We start from the raw sequence: 18,195 nt of genomic DNA on the forward strand, positions 1-18,195 counted from the left end.
TCAGTCATCCCGTAGTCACCAGCATGGGATGGCATAAATACTGCCCTTTGGTCTCTATTTCCCAGAACTTCCCTCTGCACAAGGGGACCCCCAGGAATCCTGTTAAAATGGCTCTGTAGCTGTTTGATATCAGCAGAGAGATGTCATTCAGCCCTACAGTCGTGGATTATACTACTGCAGATTACAGATTGAAGACCACAGTGATGTGTAGCAAGCCAGCTTTGATACTGGTAGTGGTCTCATCACAGTAACATGGCAGCCCACGTGGACCCATTTCCTCCAGAAGTGGCGAAAAGAGGCCATGCTGTGCTCTGTAACACTGTGGCTAAACTACGCCTGCTCCCCTCTATAGGCTGCTCTGGAGCCAGCACAGCGTATCTCCATGCTGATCTGCAGTCTGCACAATTTGAAGCTGAAAGGGATGACTGTAATAATCAAGTGTGAATCTACTCTCACCTAACACTGCTGGGGTAATATGCCCAGTAAAATTTTCCAGCCCAAGGCCAAAAACATGATACCTCTCTGTTTCCTTCCCTCCCTCTTTTATGGACTTAATAGAAATTGCCTCCAGCAATTCCATATACATTAGAGAAGGAAGAAAACACAACAGGCAGTGCATTGCTTGAGCATTATGGCACTCCAGGTGTGCATGCTCAGACACGGGGAGCTGAAAAGAGGATGACAGGCATGACTGCAACAAGACTGCCAGAAATTACACTGCTCATGATTAGTGTGAATCCCTATTGTGAGGCAAAAATGATGCAAAATAGAGAGAGAATAGAGAATAAGGAGAGTAGAGCTGGTTTATGCACAGATTTTTATTTGCAGTTAGTGACACTGGGCTGATGTGATGGAGAAAGTCAGTGGACCAGATAATCAAAATTCAGAGGACAAAAAAAAATTCTTAATAATAATCCTAATTAATAATCCATTTATTTTGCCTGTCAGGTAGAAAAATGGCAATGTAATCTGCCAGACAAATTATTCTGTACTCTGAAAACAGAAGTAGTTTCGGTACTGAATGCAAGCCAAAATCAGCTGTCAGCTACGCTGGTGTAAATTCCAAAACACCTCTGGAGATGAGCCCATGTACTTCTGGTTTATATTAATGCAAATTTGACCCCAGGAAAAATACCAATTTAAATTCAATGGTTTTGAAGAGCAGCCATCCAAAAAAAGTTGCCATTGGAATTCAAAGCAATTTGATAAAATAAGATGCTATTCACTGATCACTTTAAATGATTAAAGTAAAATTGTACCACTATAGAAAGTAAGATCTGTTTTTAATGAAAAGAACGTCCTCCATTGTCTCCCAACAAATGGAACAGATGGCTTGTGGTTTAAAATCAGTGCTTCTCTGATGAAGTCAATGCATAAACCCCTGTTAGCAGCAGCTGAGAGCCTAGATAGATTGCATATCTTGCTGTCTCTCTTTGAACACAAATGCGCTGGTTGCTATGTTGATCACCTGGATATACTAGTATCATTTATATTTTATATACTGGTGTGTTCATAGCATTGGAAAAGAGCAGAGAAGTTTTTTCACATTTACAAACTAAGCAGCTAGTAGAAGGTCACAGACCAAATCTAGGCCCTGTTCCATTTTTTGCATTACGCCCCTTTCAAAGGCTCCAGGTAAGAGGCAGCCTATGAAGTACTTCCGCTGGGACATGATTTTTAGTTTGGACCAATCTGTTACACTATCACATGTTAGTTTTGGCTTATTCTGTGTGGTCATCTCAGCTGTGGTGTGCAGGGTCATGCAACCTTTCCATTTTTTATCGACTCTCCCACTGCCCTAACGAGCAAGTCTGAAGAAGGTCCCTTAACTTCCCCCTTGCACTTGGGCTTCTTTTCTCATGTCTTTCTAGAGTAAAGTGATTGTAAGATGTTTACACTGTTAGTCCCTGTTGACACATCTTTCATTCAGTACCAGAAAATGGGATTGTGATTTAAGTTTGGACCTTTAAGTGTGACATTAACGGTGATAGACAGTAGCTCCCTGTCCTGGCTATGCAATGAGAGGATGGGAGCTTTGCAATATGATTCGCGGCAGCTGAATCAGGACCTGTAATATCACACTGAATAATTTAGTAGTTGTTACTGACCTTGACCTCTTCACAAATTCCCTTCTAACATCTATGACTATGTGTGAGAAAGTAAATGCCTTTTACCTCCTTTTTTTTTTTATTTTCACTGTAAAAGCTCACCTGATCCAGCAGCCCTCTCAATCAGCTAAAAAGCCTTCATCCTAGCGGTTCATTCTCATTTTCCCTCTTGTTTTCGGAAGCTTTGTTTCTATCCTCCAAAGCTCAGAGAGTGACAGTGCCCATCTGGGATATACTGAACGTTACAAAAAGTGCAGCTCTTAGGAGCCTGAGCAGCAAACATCCTGGTGAGGGAAAAGGAGGAGAGATGATCTTAACTGGACTCTGGGTCCAATTTGAAAGGACTGCTAACTTCACTGTGAGTAGTGTAGAGGTGGCAAAATGCCCCCTCTGTGGGAAATGTAGACATTGTTTTAAGCTCTTTTTAAAGTGGTTTTACAGTAACTTGTAGGACAACAGAGCTGACCTGTATTGAGGGAGGACTTGGAAGGCTGCAGGGAGCAGGTACGTCCACACTAGGTAGTGAAGGAGAACTGCCCCGTGTCCTCTCTCACTAACTCTAGACCTGCAAGCATTACTACGGCAGAATATAGGAGCCAAGCAGGGCTGCTCGTTCACCTCATTAAACAGTCAGACTGCTTCTGGGATTCAGAGCTGCCTCTGAATAACGTTGTAGTGCACCATGCATATGCAGCAGTTCGTGCAGGTGTACCGCAGGCTTCTCTGGCTTGGTGCTGCATCATGATGTGCACACAAGCATTGCCGCTGCAAACACTGAAACCGGTCCTAGAGCAAAAACAGTGTGAACACATCCTTCAGTGACAGTCAGTTGGTGCTATCATTCAGCATAGGTAACAATTGCCTGTAGCCTTCTGCAAAATCTAGTGATACTTGGAATAGTTTGGACTTGTGCTAACAGAAGCGCTGAAATGGAAGGAGATAGGAGGTTTTTTGTGACGATTTTCACAACAGAGAATAAATGAAGGACCCTTTGCTCAGGGTTGTGGTGCTGTCAGCATTCATTTTCTCCTTGGAGACAGTAACAAAGTAGCCTCAGAAAAGCTTTCTAACTCTATGGTACCACTGTTGTTCCATGTATTTGGGTTGCTGATGCATAAAAAGAGCTCCAAAAGTTCAGAGAGTTTTTTTCTCCCTGCTACTTAATTCCCAGAAAAGTAAACTTGAAAGGATTTTATCAGAATAGGTTCTTTTCCTTTTAAATTATATATATGTGTGTGTATATTTACATTTTTTTTCCCTGTAGTCATTTGTGGAAGGATTAAAATTCATATTGGATTCCTTGGGTTTTTGTGCATTTTGATTTGTTATGGTACTGTTATTTATCAGAAGTCACAATGCTTTTTTTGATACAAAGACTGAAAGAGATGTTTGGCATTCATTTTATATGAATTATATTTATTTATTCAAATATGTTAGAACACCAAAGTAAAAATATTTTTTCTGTATAATCATTTACAGTATGTCTTTTCTTGTATTGCATGTAAATTATAATGAGTCTGGGTCTTTAAATGTTTGAAATTAAGTTATAATTCTCACAGTTGTCACTGTCTTCTGCATTGTCTGTTACATCTTGATGAAAAGGACTAGTAAAATCCATGAATATTAGTTTAATAGAACAGTGCAAGACCTGCATGCCCTCTGGTGGAAGCGATCCTTAACAGACTAAGGTAGATCAGCTTTCGTGGCAATGCTAAATGTCTGACCTGCAGACAGACACGCTCTCCTTTGATATACTTAGTTACTCAATTAAGTTATGTTTCTCCACAGCAGAGTTTGTTAGCTAGTAGGAAGGAAAACTCTTCCAGTGCATTATTTTTTTCACACTTTTCATTACAGTTTGAACTCTTTCATTTCTCTTCAACCTCTTTCTTGACTTTTTAACCTTGTTACTCCACTGTAATAAAAAGAAAATGAGTTATATGTTGTGTAAAGGTATTGAACAGTATCTCATTATTGACACAGGTTTTATATGTAGAATTTTGCTCTGCTTTTAAGGAAGTTTACAGGTCCGATACAAGCTGAGTAAGGATGGGCTCCTCATTTTCACCATTGACTCTGGAAATTTTGCCAACCGAGAGCTGCACCATGTGAAGATTAATAGAGAAGGCAGAGAGCTCGTGATTCAGGTATGCCATGGCTTATGTTGAGTGTTAAACAATACTTCATACCACAAACAGACCCACTGATTTCAATGCCTGATGGCCAGCGGGAGGCAAAGGTTTCACATTGATCTGGTGCAACCAAAGCTGGTCCAGCAGCAGAACAGCCCTGTTAGGGGCTGTTAGGTTAGACCTAACCCTGTTAGGTTAGACCTAAGCTCTATCCAGACCCTACTTCAAAGAGTGCCCAACCATGGTGTTTTCCGTTGAGTGATCCTTCCCTTGTCTCTGACAATCTGTGAATTAGGAAACACCTTTGGCCGGAAGTTCATCTGGACCATTGGAGTGGTTCTGGGGCTTAGGGATGTCTGTGTGATCTGTAGTCCCAGAGGAAGCATACAGTATGGATCATTAAAAAGCTGCCAAAGGGAGAAAAACAGCTGAGGAATGAGCACCTGTGAATGTAATTTCGTTTAGGGTATGTGCCCCAAGGGAGAATGTGACCCCAGCTGCCTTATCCTCTCACAGAAAAGGAAAAGCTGAGGGAACACAGGGTGCAACCACCACATGCATGACGGTGCCGTCGCTTTGCTAGAAGCAAGCCATGCTGAATGTGACAACCTTATGAGAGACGAGAACCCTCCTCTGCCTTGTTTCCCTGCATCGCTTGTTTTTCCAAGGCAGGGAGAACACGACCATCTTACTGCTCCTTCCGCTTTCCTTCTGAGGCTAATTATAGTAGTTCATATTACAAAACAAATTGTCTAGATCTGGGCGGCAGTCATTTAACAGGGAAAGGTGGCAGAATCTACAGAGAAGCCATGTGTTAAGGAATAGAATGAGAAGGAGACAGAAACACAGGGTGCGCCACAGTTTTTTTTTTCCTCTACAGTTTCCATGTCTGGGTGGTAAAATGATAACACAGTTAGCATGCAGCTAGGGTCTGTAGGCCTGATTATCTAGGAAGGAGGCTTATGCTAAAAGCCAGGGTTTTCCTCAAGTACCAGTCTTCTATTGTCTGCTGCACTGTGGTTTTCTTCTACACACAACTAATTCTTCACAATACATTTCTAGAGAGGCCTCCTTTGAATGTATTCTGAAGTGACTAGACATGGATTGTAGGAAGCAGGAGGATTTCAGTGTCAAACATTTTAAGCTCTTCTGCAGGGGAGGTTTCTTCAAAGCCCTTTATATGACTATTCTGGTGTACCTTTCAGCTTTTCACGCTAAAATCAAAGCACATTCACTTTGCTATCTTTAGAAACTGAATCACGCTTGGGGGCAGAATTAACTGATTTGCAGCTGAGAGCGTTCCCAGAAGTTTGCAGTACAGAGAGATCTAGGGGTGTCTACATGCTGTTGTAATGAACTAATTTTATTGACCTCTTCCAGGTTGATCAAGTTCTCAAACTCAAACACAACTTTTCTGAGATTGATTTTAAGGCCATAAAATCACTCACCTTGGGCAAGGTCACAGGTAGGTTCTACTAAAAATATTCCTTATTCATCAGTTGTTATAGTGCAGGAGTTAACCTGTGCCGTGTGTTGAGTAGGATTGGGGTTATGTTTGGCTGGTTTAGCTGTAAGAGTTGGCCTGAGTATTCCAATATTCCTATTTGTGTATCTCATCAATGCAAAAATTCGGCAGCTTTACTTGTTTGCGCTGATAGCAATATTAACTCCTCCCATTGCTCCCTCCAGTACAGTGATTCATACTGTCCGTGTGGCTGCACAGGGTGGCATCTCAGCCTAATGATATCTTTTTGCTGGCTACAGCTTGCTCCTCTCAAGCCATCTCTGTTTCCTAACGATAAGAACAGCAGCACTGTGAGCCTTCATCCTCTCTACTCTTTTTTCACTCCCAGTCCTTTTCCATTTGAATTCTGCAAGGAATATTTATATTACATATAGCACTGAGGCCACAATCCTGCATGCTCTGTGCGTGGACCTTCTTGGTTTTTACCCCTCCACACTACAAAGCCATTACAAGACCAGGAAAACTCTGCCTGAAATTTGGAAAGTAGAACTCCTCTATTTTATTGTCAAGTATGTTGTATTACTTTTATCAAAGAGTCTTATTCATTCCCGGTAAGATTCTAAATGCTTCCTTGGTTATAGACATTTTAGTCCTTATTAGAATTGGACCTCTATATCAAGCCTGACATCTGTTTTACTATTACAATTTTATATGTCTTATTAATAGCACCCAAGGCCTGCGGGACTGGTAGCTAAACAGAAACTATAGACATCCTCTAGTGTCTACTTGTGCAATATAATAGTATGTAATGACATTAGTGCATTCTGCATCATGTTTTACTAAGTAGATTAAGGGAAGGAACTGGTTTTTCCCTTAATTATATTTAATGTTTGTTCAGAATGCAGCAATCTTCCAAGCCTTTGTGGATGGGTTTGGGGACCTGACACTTTTCAGCCCAAGTCAGAGCTAAGCTAAAAATCTCATTTTGTCAACGGTCAGCTGTAGTACTGAAAATCTAAAAGAACATTGCTCATCATGACCTCTACCTAAAGCTCCAGCTATAGATACCAAATCAAAAAAGCAAGGCTTTTCTAACCAGCAAGATGGAACATAGCACAAAGACCTTCAGATATGTAGCCAGCAAGCTGACAACATGCAGCTCAGCATCATGGAGATAAACTAGATTTAGTCACAAAAATATGATTAACTTTACAAGTACAAGGTTGTTGCAAAGCCAAAAAGTCCAAATGTATCTCCAGAGGTCTGGCATTCAGTTCCACTGAACACCACAGACTTGTCTCCAGACAGCTTTTAATGGATATATCCTTCTGTTCTTTCTCTGTTGCCCCGAAGTTTATTGGGATTTTGTTTTAGTAATAGTAATAATAATAGCAGTAGTTCATATTCTATAATGACACTAAAGCCATAAACTTGGCCATCCAGATGGTGGGAGATCTTATTGCTGTACCAGGAATCACACAATGCATTCCAGCAAGTAACTTTAATTCCAGCCTAATCCTAACTCTGGTTTCTTCTTCATATATTAAGTGAATTTCCACAAACTTTTTCTTCTATGTCAGGATTTCATTTTCCAGGTTTTATCCCACAGCTGTAGCTGTGCTGAATAGAGTCCTTGTGCTCTCACAGAATAACAAATTCCCCTGAGTCTTCTCCTCTCCAGGATGAACAGTCCCAGCTCTGTCAAGCTTCTCCTCATATGAAAGATGCTCCAGTCCTTTAATCATCTTTGCAGCCCTTCACTGGACTCACCCCAGTAAGTCCATGTCTTTCTTCCACTGGGGAGCCCAGAACTGGACCCAGCACTCCAGTAGTGTTACACTCTTGCAGAGTATGGGGCAAAGATTACCTTCTTCTGTCTGCTGGCAATGCTCTTCCCAAGGCAACTCTGGATGCCAGGATGTTGTTGGCTGCCTTTGCTACAAGGGGACATTTCTGGCTCATGGTCAGCTTGTTGTCTGCCAGGATCCCCATGTCTTTCTCTGCAAAGCTGCTTTCCAGCTGCTCAGCCGCAACCAGTGTTGGTGGATGGGGTTATTCCTAGCCCAAGTGCAGATCTTTGCATTTCCTTTGTTGAACTTAATGAGGTTCCTGTTTTCCCATTTCTTCAGCTTGTCAATGTCCCTCTGAATGGTGGCACAACTGTCTGGTCTACCAACTGCTCTTCCCAATTTTGTATCATCTTCAAACTTACTCAGGTTGCACATTGTCCCATGCTGGGGAAAAAAAAAAAAAAAATCTCTACTGCTACAATGTCAAGAGTATTGCCTTGTTATATCAAGACGAGAGCTGGACCTTGTAATTTTAAGAATGTAGAACTTACATAAATATGTCCATTCATCATTTATACTATTATATAGGTAAAATGTTGACTATAGCTTCTTTTAATGATGGCTCACCAGAAGGTGAGTACTGGTGACCTAAACCAATATCCTTCAAGTTCTTCCTTGTCATTGTTCATCCCCTCAGCAAAGCATAAACTTCCAGAGGCATGTCATGCTTCAAAGTAGACCTAGACTTCATGTAGTGTTTGTTTTGGATGCCACTGAGATTTAGGTACCTAAAAGCATTCATTAGGAACATTGAAGTGTCCACTGAAATAGAACCATATAAAAAAACTCTGTTCTATGTGTTCTACATATCCATGCTATACTCTTCTGAAAATTTGTCTCTCCTCTTCTTTCCTGTCACACCACTGCTCTTATGCCTGCTCTAACAGCCTGATCCTGGCTGCTTATCCAGATGATTATACCACCTTCTTTCTTGACTCCACCATTCATTTCCCACTGGCTGAGAAATCTCAAAGCGAGCTTCCAGCAGGACATCATAAAAGCTTGAAGCCTCTTCCTCACCAAATTTTCTTATGATAACTATTTTAGCACAGCTGGAACTTTTGAAAAGTGCACTTTTATACAATGACCAGTTTTTAAATAATAGTGCTTCCCCACCTCCTACCCCCCCAGCCCTATTACAATTCCTTTAGTCAAAAGCTACTTAAATTCTGATATTTTTTTATGTTTTTCTAATCTGCCATATTTTCCAATGTCTGTCCTACACCCAGCTCTGAATTCCAGGAAAAAATCCCTCCATTTAAGGCAGAGGAGGCACACCTGGAATTCAAAACATAGGGACACTCACTCTGCCACAGACTGCTTGAATGACCTTGGGCAAGCCATTTATGTGCAGATACAAAGGTTAGCAGGCATTTTATTCCCACTAGAACCAGTCTGAGCTTTACTATCTCTGTTCTCTGTCAGTAAAGCATGGAAAATAGAACATCCCTACATCAGAGGGGTGCTAGGAGGATAAAAGCATTAAAGGCTGTGAGCTGTTCAGATCCACAGTAATGGGGCCATATAGCTGCCTTAGAAAGATCAATCTAAATATGTGTGGCTTTGAAGACACGGGAGTAAAAAGAAGCAGCATTCAAGTAGCCAACAGACGTTTGTTGAATGCATCCTCACAGTATCCAACAGCAGTAGAAAAATATTATAATCCTGTAGTTCGTTGCCATTTTTACTTAGCAAATATAGAGGCAAGGCACAAAAGGACCTATCCAAAGCTCATCAGTATCAATGGGACTTTTTCCATGGACTTTAGTGAGTACTGGATTCAGGCCCCAAGTGGGTCATACAGTTTATGGCAAATCCTCAGTGAAATCTTAACTAGAGTCCCAGTTCATTTACTTTAAGTACTCCTTGCAGAGATCATACTGCTGTATTTAATCACATGAGCTCTATTGGCAATCTGACCTAACTGTGAAGCTGGCTCCGCTTTGAACAAGGGATTGAACTGCATGACCTTCAGAGGTGTCTTTCAACTTAAATTATTCTGTAATTCTCTGATCTCAGAGACACATTTGCACATGTTTAGGTCTTGACTAGAAAAAAGCTGCTATCCCAATGGAAAATATCATTTATTTGTTTTGGGGTTGATCTTATGAATCTTTGAAAACTTCTTACTGTGCCCCAACATGCCTAAATCTTTCACCATTATAGTACCTGGAAAAATAATCACTGATGCAGAGGAGTGAATCCCATTGTCTGCATATTTGCTTCTGAGCAATTTAATATACTAGCTGTGTAGTGATACCAGAGTAAAAGGGTAGCATTGAAAGGGGTTCAAGAGTATTCTCAAGAAAAAGGTTGCAAAGATTTCTTTAGCACCTGTTAATATTGACCTAATTTACTTGTGTCTTCAAAGTGATGAATTAGCAGACCTTCCCACACTGGCAATGTAAAGAACTGTGCAGTCTAGCACACAATCATAATATCTTTTATCTCAAAAAGCCTGAGCTAAAACATACTCAAGTTGTAGGAGTCTTTCCACTGAATCATTCAGCTCTGATATAAAGTGTACGTAGAAGAAAGTATATCTGGAAAGTAATTTTATTAAAATCATTATGTAGATGCAGTACAATTCTTATGATTTCTACAATAGCTTTTCTTATTAAAAGTTCACAAGAAGAAAATGGAATCTATACACTGAAGAGATCACAGAGTGTTGTGGTTTAACCTCAGTCGGCAACTGAGCACCACACAGCCGCTCGCTCACTCCTCTCCCCCGCCTCCCCGGTGGGTTGGGGGAGAGAATTGGAAGAGTAGAAGTGAGAAAAACTCGTGGGTTGAGATAAAAACAGTTTAATAACTGAAATAAAATAATAATAACAATAATAATAATGTAGTAATAATAATAATAATACACAAAGCAAGTGATGCACAGTGCAATTGCTCACCACCCACCGACCGATGCCCAGCCAGTCCCCGAGCAGCGGCCCCCCCAGCCAGCTTTCCCCCAGTTTATGTACTGAGCATGACGTCACATGGTATGGAATGTCCCTTTGGCCAGTTTGGGTCAGCTGTCCTGGCTGTGCCCCCTCCCAGCTTCTTGTGCACCTCCAGCCTTCTCAGTCGATAGAGCATGGGAAGCTGAAAAGTCCTTGACTAGTGCAAGCACTACTCAGCAACAACTAAAACATCAGTGTGTTATCAACTTTGTTCTCATCCTAAATCCAAACCACAGCACTGTACCAGCTACTAGGAAGGAAATTAACTCTATCCCTGCCGAAACCAGGACACAGAGCAATTAATCCAAGAGTGATATTATATTGGGGGAGCTGATAACAGGATAATTAAATCAGAAGGGGTAAGTTGGCATTAACTCTGAGATACAAAATCTTCCCTAAAGAAGCATCTCCTTTTAGAGAATTTCTGTAGAAAAGCCTTAAGTCTGTTTTTTTGGTGGAAAGTCATTCCCTTTTTTAAGCTCACAAGATCACAATTTGCTTGAGAATTTTAAAGTCGCAGTCTTGAAATATTGTGCTCTAGCATTTTAAACAATACAGCAATGGCTGCAAGAGATATTGGCTGGACTTTTCTGGTCACTGCAAAGCTCTTTTCTTTATTGCAGACTCTTCTTGCCCTAAGTACCTATTTCTTACAAGGACCATACCCCAGAAAAAGATCTCTTGGGCACATTATAAGGCACCTTTAAAAGTCATTGTTTTTCCTCCTAATAGCCTAGTAAAGCATTAAGGAAAATGGAAATTACTACTTAGGATAAAAGGGGAGAGGTATTTGGGACCAAGATGGCAGCAGCTGAAATAAGCAAAGCTTGGCTACCCCAGGCACTTCAAGCAATCCAAGGTCTAAGACAATAATGCCATCATGTCTCTATCAGAAAGAGACCAAATCTATTCAGACTTTTTCCCCAGCAAAATCATTTACCATATGATCATAACACCATGCTTAAATCCCTGTTTTCTTGATGATAATAGTGCCTAAATAAGTGTCCAAGGTCATCTACTTCTACCTAGAAATTTTATTTTTACTCTGAATTCTTGCTACTTGAATTGATTTTAGCCATCTGCTCCTGAGAAAAGCATGTATTCTTTTGCACATCGTCTCTCCATCTTCTTGCATATTTTCTTCTTTTTTAGATTATATTTTTAGCCCATGCAAAATCACATAGGGCTGGCTGTGTTGTGACAGATTAGGAGTCAAATGTCAAAAACTGTGACATGTAACAAATTTCACATTGCAACTCGAAGCAGTGCTTCATTTTTGATGACAAACTGTCTTTAAGAAAACATACTAAATGCATGTTTGAAATTATCTCCACTAAGCCTAATGAAACAAAAATTCCCAAATGTTCCACTTGGCACGAAATGTTCAATTGCCGGCAAGCAATTCCTGGCGCATTCTGCTCACTCCTGGGAAAACTTGTGAGAAAAAGTACCTTTACTCTGTTTGCTCTTGCTGTCCCTTGCTTTTTCAGAAGTGTCTTGTAGGTGCATTGAATGCCTGGAGCCGGTCTCCTGTTCAAACTCATACTTTTCTTAAGCAAGAGCCAAACTGGTTGAGCTCAATGGTTCTAACCAGGAAAAATTTCTGTGCTTTTTGTGGGCTCCAGTCTAATCCAAGATATGCTTTCTGCCCTTTCTAAATTAATGATTAATATCAGCAATGTTTACTGAGGTTGTTGAAGGACATAGCACCATATTTTTCGAGGTAACTACACAGTACGGGCTAGTCAACCCTTCTGAGACAGGTGCAGTGTGGAGACTACAAGAGTCTTTTACTTCAAGGTCATGGGCTCAAATCTAGTGACAATGCCTAAGAAGTAATCTTGCCAGTGCTGTTCAGCACCTTGGCAAAATGGGGTGATGGATACACATCATTAACTCCCACAAAAATAATCTTTCTATTTCTCAGACTCAAAAAAATGACAACCAGCGCATCTACCAGCGATTCACTTAGGTTAATTAATTAACTATGGCATAAACATTTAAAACAGGCTATGTCTGCTCTCACTGATGTTAAAAATAAATTTCAATTAAGGAAATCCATGATGGGCCTTCCTGGATGTAAGTGAGCACACAAGTAAACTTTGGCCTAAGATTTAAGTTTCTGAGTAACATGAAATTAATGTTTATAAAGAAAGAACAAAAAGATATTGGATAATGTTTATGGTCCCATTTTCATCTTTAGAAAGAAGGTCTTTTGAGCCACTCTCCCTGCACACAAATAACTTTTGATTTCTCTTTGATTCCTGTTACCTGTCATATTAGTTATTGTTTACTATGTCAATTTGCTGATACATTTCTGAGCAGCTTAATGCTTGGTCCTAGAGAATTCTGGCAGAATTCTATTTATGATGAAAATTAATTCCCCATTACTGAGGTATTAGGACTTAAAATTGCTTTATTTATTTAAGATCTTAAAATAAGTGTGTTGTATATGGCAGAGGTGCACAAAGAAACAGCAGTGGAACAGGATGTCTGTTTTGGTGAATAGGAATGAATCAGCAGATAAATTATCTTGATACAATCAACAAAGTTTGAAAAATACAACTACATGTTAGACTTAATCCTCATTATCGCGGAAAGCCATTGCAAATACATGGAAAGCAGGAAAGCAAAACCGACACAAAAGTTACTGAGCTATGACATTGCAGACAGCTTCCAGGGAGCAGCTAGAGAACCCAGCAAGAAGCCAGACCAACTTATGCACAACTCAGCAGACAAAGCTTAAATATTACTTCCTAAAAATACAGGTGAACTTAAGTTGTGGGGAATGAACAGTTAAATTACTCAAAAGCCGAAAAAGATTGCCTTTTCACCCCCCACGTAGAAATCATCCAAAGTAACTCGGTCTCCAGTATCGAGAACAGAAACACAATGCTAAAATGTCAGAAGATCAAACCAAGCCATCATCAGCAATTCAGTGTGATTTTCCAGGCCAGTCAAATGCATGGAAAGATTCACAGCGTAACCGGGTCAGAGGAAGGCCACTGACGTTTCATATGACCTTGCTTCAACACAGACCTTGAAACTTCACCGAGTTGCTTCTCTTACTGAGCACCGTGTCACATAATGAAAATATCTTTTGGAAAAACATTTTACCGTGATTTAAAGACTTCAAGTGACAGAGTGGCCTTTAATAAGCCTTTCACAGAGGTAACCATGTCATAATCACAGATTTACGTTATCCACTCAAGAATTCAGAGGGCAGTACAAGTCATTCACATCCAAATTGCGCAGGTCTTGTTGAGAGCCCCACTTTCTGAAAGACATAAGGCATGCACCTAAAGCTATATAAAAAAGCAAACTGTATCTGTGCACGTGAGATTTTTACCAGAGGACTCTGGGGTTGGTTTTGGTTTGTTCTTTGATTTCTTTCTTTCAAATTTCAAAGCCTTTCAACAACAAATCTCCTAGTTCTCATTCATGCAAAGCTTACTTTGACAAAAGACTCCTGGAATTGGCCCTTAATTTGACTTTCTAAAAAAGCCTTCAAAAGTACTGTATCTTGGACTTTTCAAATTGCTGTACCATGAAAAAGGAATTCACTATTTCTTAGGCTTTACCTTTTGCACATTGGGGCAGAACAGAGCAATTTAGATTGCCTGACGTCTAAAAGATAACAACAAATCCACCTTTTGTGTCAGAGCTAAGAAAACAGGAAAGGCTGAGAGTAGGAATGTTTACAAAGGGTTTTATAAATTCACCAAAGATGGCAAATACTGTAAATCAGTCTTTTAGTTTTATATAAGCCTTCTTGCAGAAACTTGGATACAATTATTTGTCTGTTTTATAACACCCCTGCTGCAATTTCATTAAAAACCTGAATGCAGCCAATTCCTGCACACTTTGAGAAGAACAAACGTGAACCTCCGTAAGGCTACAGCTTTTCCAGTGGCAAAGCCTCACGGTTCCCTTCCCATCTCTCTTTCGTGCAGTTACTCACAGCCCAGAGGTTGTCCCCAGGACAGCTCTGCAGACTGAGCATCTCTCCTGTAGGACTCCTTGTAGAGCAAGCTCACAGCGTACCTTTCTTTGCTGAGAAGCAGCCAAACTCTTCCACATTATACTTCCAAGAAGACATTCAAACATAATTAGAAATCTTTCTTGGCTAATTCCCTCTGACTACATGACATAACGGTCACAGACCTTGAGCACAAAATTACTGTGTCATTTGGGCTAGTTTTGAGATTTCTCTGTATTTTCTTATGTGTAAAAGAAGTTTATGTAATTCAGGTAGCAATGTCAGTTGTAAGAGGAGGTCTACTTTTTTTTCTAAATCCTTTTGGCTGAGAGCTTGTAAAATCATTGTATTTGAATGATAGTGGAAAAATTGGACCTTATTTTAAAGTTTACCAACTTACTCTTTCAAGCTTTGAAATAAACTTGAAAACCTGGGAATCCTTATTTTCCAATGTCATTGGAAGTATTTCCAAATCTTTCAATGCTAGAAGTTTTTTTCATTAGCAGGTAATTTTTAAGACTTTGAATAAGTTTTGATACTATATATGTGTGCATTTGTGGTTTTTTGCTTGTTTGATCGACCTAGATATAAGGCACATCATATTACAGACCTCTGAGCAGTATGAATTTCAATTTCTGGAAAGTAAATGAGAGCTTGGAGGAAAGATAAGATGGCTTCACTGTCCTTCACTGACTTTCCCGAGCAATCTTTGATATTAAAACATTTGGAACTAAATAAAAAACACTTACCTTTGAATTGGCTTTCTCTTTGTGAAATTTAAATGAACACAGACCAACAGATAAATTAATTGCACTATCTATCTCATCTTCAGGCTGGAAAAGAGCATGGAGATACTGGTTTTGGTTTTGATTTAGATAAAAAGAGGTATAGTTTTGCTTCTTATTTTACTAGTGGAATGGGGCTAGCAGAGTGAGAGCCTGCTAGCTCATAACTAGGAAGATTCCTAGGAACTCTGATTATAAAAATGTAGTAACATGATTGGGTGCATCAGAAGAATTAAGTTGAAAAATAAACTCCTGAAGAAGGGTGGAAGCCTATATTAGCAAGCCATTCAATATTAGGCCACATGAAGCGTTGTATGATAGACAATAGAGAGCAGGCTCCTTCATTAAAAGAGTGGAGGAGGTAGAATGCCTTGAAGATACGGTCCATATCTGTGAAACTGATGCAAAAAAGTTAAAGAGCATCATCCCCAGGATCCTGTGATATTCAGTGTTGCTATTTTTACTGTTTATTATTATTATTGTTGTTATTGCCATGGTTAGCACCCATGATGTGTTAGATATTGTCCAGACAGTAGAGAAAATGGTTGAGGAAAGAAGCACAATGCAGGCTTTTATGTCCAAGCCAACTTGTTTCAATGTAAGTAGCATTGTAGAGGAAGGACTGGGATGGGAACCTCATGGGCCAAGCCAGGGAGAACTTGTAGGCTGCTGAAGGAGAACGTGAACAGTTGAGATTGGTTGAAGAGAAGTAAAAAGGATGGGTAAGGCAAAAAAGGATTCATTTTCTTAATGCCTTCCTAAACCAGATAATTCCTGGAGTGTTTTTCTGTTGTACTGCAGATAGTTTGTCACTGGACCCTGAAGTCTCAAAGGCAAATGTCTATGGTTTCACTGGCTGCCTGTCCTCTGTTCAGTACAACCACATTGCTCCCCTGAAAGCTGCCTTACGCCATCCCAGCATTGCTCCCGTGACTGTCAAAGGCTCCTTGACTGAATCCAGCTGCACATCCATAATGGAAGCTGATGCGAACACAGTAACCACGATATATTCCTCATCAGGTATGTCCTGCCAAGAGGGGAATGGGGAATTTGAAGGATACTGTAGAGTGAGGTTTCCTTCCTTTTTGCTGTAAGCAATTGTGATAGTATAAATATTGGAACTGGGAAGTTGCCTTTTCTCTCAGAATTAGGAGTGTTGGGGATGGGCATTAGGATTAGCCAAGACCCCTTTGAAAGTCATTGTACTAAAACAGTTTTCAGACTAAGTTCCTGGATTGCCTAAAACATGCCTAGAACAAACAAAAAAGTCCCAAAACCATAGTGGAAACAGCATTGGAAATATGATTATGCACCTGATTTGCCATTCCTATCCACTCTAGATAGCTCCAGTGCTGCAGATCTCAAAGGAGAACATAAATGTTACACAGATTCCGTATCCCAGTGGTGGTGAAGCAATAGGAGTCATATAACAAACATGTCGAATTTGTTCCCGCCCTAGCAGAAACAAACAAAAACTCCTTGTACAGACCCCTCCACACATGTGTGCAACTTCCATTGAATGCGTGTACTTTATTCTCTCAGGCTGAAGAGAAGGAGCGGTACCAGTAAGATGATCCCAATAGTTTGTTTATCTTTTGCATTCCTGAAACTGTCCTCTGGAAATCTTAAGTATTTTGTATATTGGAATTTGTATGCAGAGAAGGAAACTCGGAGCAGCTGGAAGTGTTGTCACCAGGAATAGGGGCAATCAAGTTGCTGTTTTAGTCACCAGTGGAGTGGCAGAATTCTTAATGACCAGAAAGGGGTACAAATTAAGGGCTATTTTTTGCCCCTTGACCTATGAAGCCACTTTCTCTTTTCTGATAACTAATAAAACCCTGTTTTAGATCATAATATGATTCCTTTGACATTTGTACTTGCATCAAATCCCCATTTCCTGCAGCTACTGCCTAAGATATTCAGCAGAAGACAAATGATGCTATTAGCATTCTGCATAGGGAAAAAGGCTGCTGATTACTCTGCAGAGAGCGGCCGCCAGTGTGTGTATGCTTCTCCCCACCCCGCAGCTTTCTTCTCACCACCCAGAGCTGTCTAAGGTATCTGCTCTGATGCACAGAAGAAATGTGTCTTGTAAATACCGAATGGGCAATGATACTGAAAATATGAACTCCTTGCCCTGTGATCTGTCACCTCGATGATCTAATTTTTCTAAAGAGTTTAGAAAGCAGTAAAACCTGAGGCTCAGAACTGCAGGACAGAACACAAAGCAGAGTGTAACATCTTTGGACTTAAATATTACAATCAGTTGCACTCTATTGTCAAGGTTTAGCACTGTTACATCAGAAATGCAGGATTATTATAAAAGCTCATCCCTGTCTTTGCCACTCTGTGCTTTAAAATATGATTTCTGCTCAATACAATGAATTAACTGACACTACTGCCTCACTATTCACACTGGATTTGATTAAAGCCTAAATAAGATCTTTAGACCAATTTAGTTCTGAAGACTTCATGTCTTTATATGCTATAGTAAGAGCACTGGGCGGTAGATTCTTTTTAAAAAAAATTCCAATTTGTAGCAAATTATACTTTGTATAGATATACTTGAGAATTACATTTATACGTGGAAAGGACATATTTTAAGAAATAAAAAGAAGACAGAGTTAAGGATTAACTTTCAAATTTACTGCTCATATCTCAATTCATCAGTTCCCAATTTCTCATTATTGAGAGTCTGAGAAGAAAAATAGAACTTCAAAGTTGACTGTACGCATCTGTGTCAATTTTCTAATGTACAGATACAACAAAAAAGCCCTCTAGGAAATCTCTCTTTAAATGTGTGAAAAAAGCTTTCTATATTTATAACTTGAAAACAGTTGAAGCTCTTTCCTTCAGAGAGGAATACTTATTGTCTTCAAGAAAGTTTCCTAGTAGACAGATACGGAATAAAATCCATTCACT

General features: G+C 39.9%; 1 protein-coding gene across 1 annotated transcript in view; it reads left to right on the forward strand.

Moving 5' to 3' along the window:
* Positions 1–18,195, forward strand: part of CNTNAP5 (contactin associated protein-like 5) — a gene marked incomplete at its 5' end in the record, with an annotated part of 228,899 nt that overhangs the window by 204,780 nt on the left and 5,924 nt on the right. Inside the window, 3 exons of the mRNA XM_009323543.1 lie at positions 4,125–4,255; positions 5,621–5,705; positions 16,075–16,293. Of these exons, the coding sequence (XP_009321818.1) occupies positions 4,125–4,255; positions 5,621–5,705; positions 16,075–16,293 (435 nt within the window). The remainder of the gene's footprint in view (positions 1–4,124; positions 4,256–5,620; positions 5,706–16,074; positions 16,294–18,195) is intronic.

Source organism: Pygoscelis adeliae, unplaced genomic scaffold (genome assembly GCF_000699105.1).
Source record: "Pygoscelis adeliae isolate BGI_AS28 unplaced genomic scaffold, ASM69910v1 Scaffold664, whole genome shotgun sequence".
In the NCBI taxonomy this organism is placed as follows: Eukaryota; Metazoa; Chordata; class Aves; order Sphenisciformes; family Spheniscidae; genus Pygoscelis; species Pygoscelis adeliae.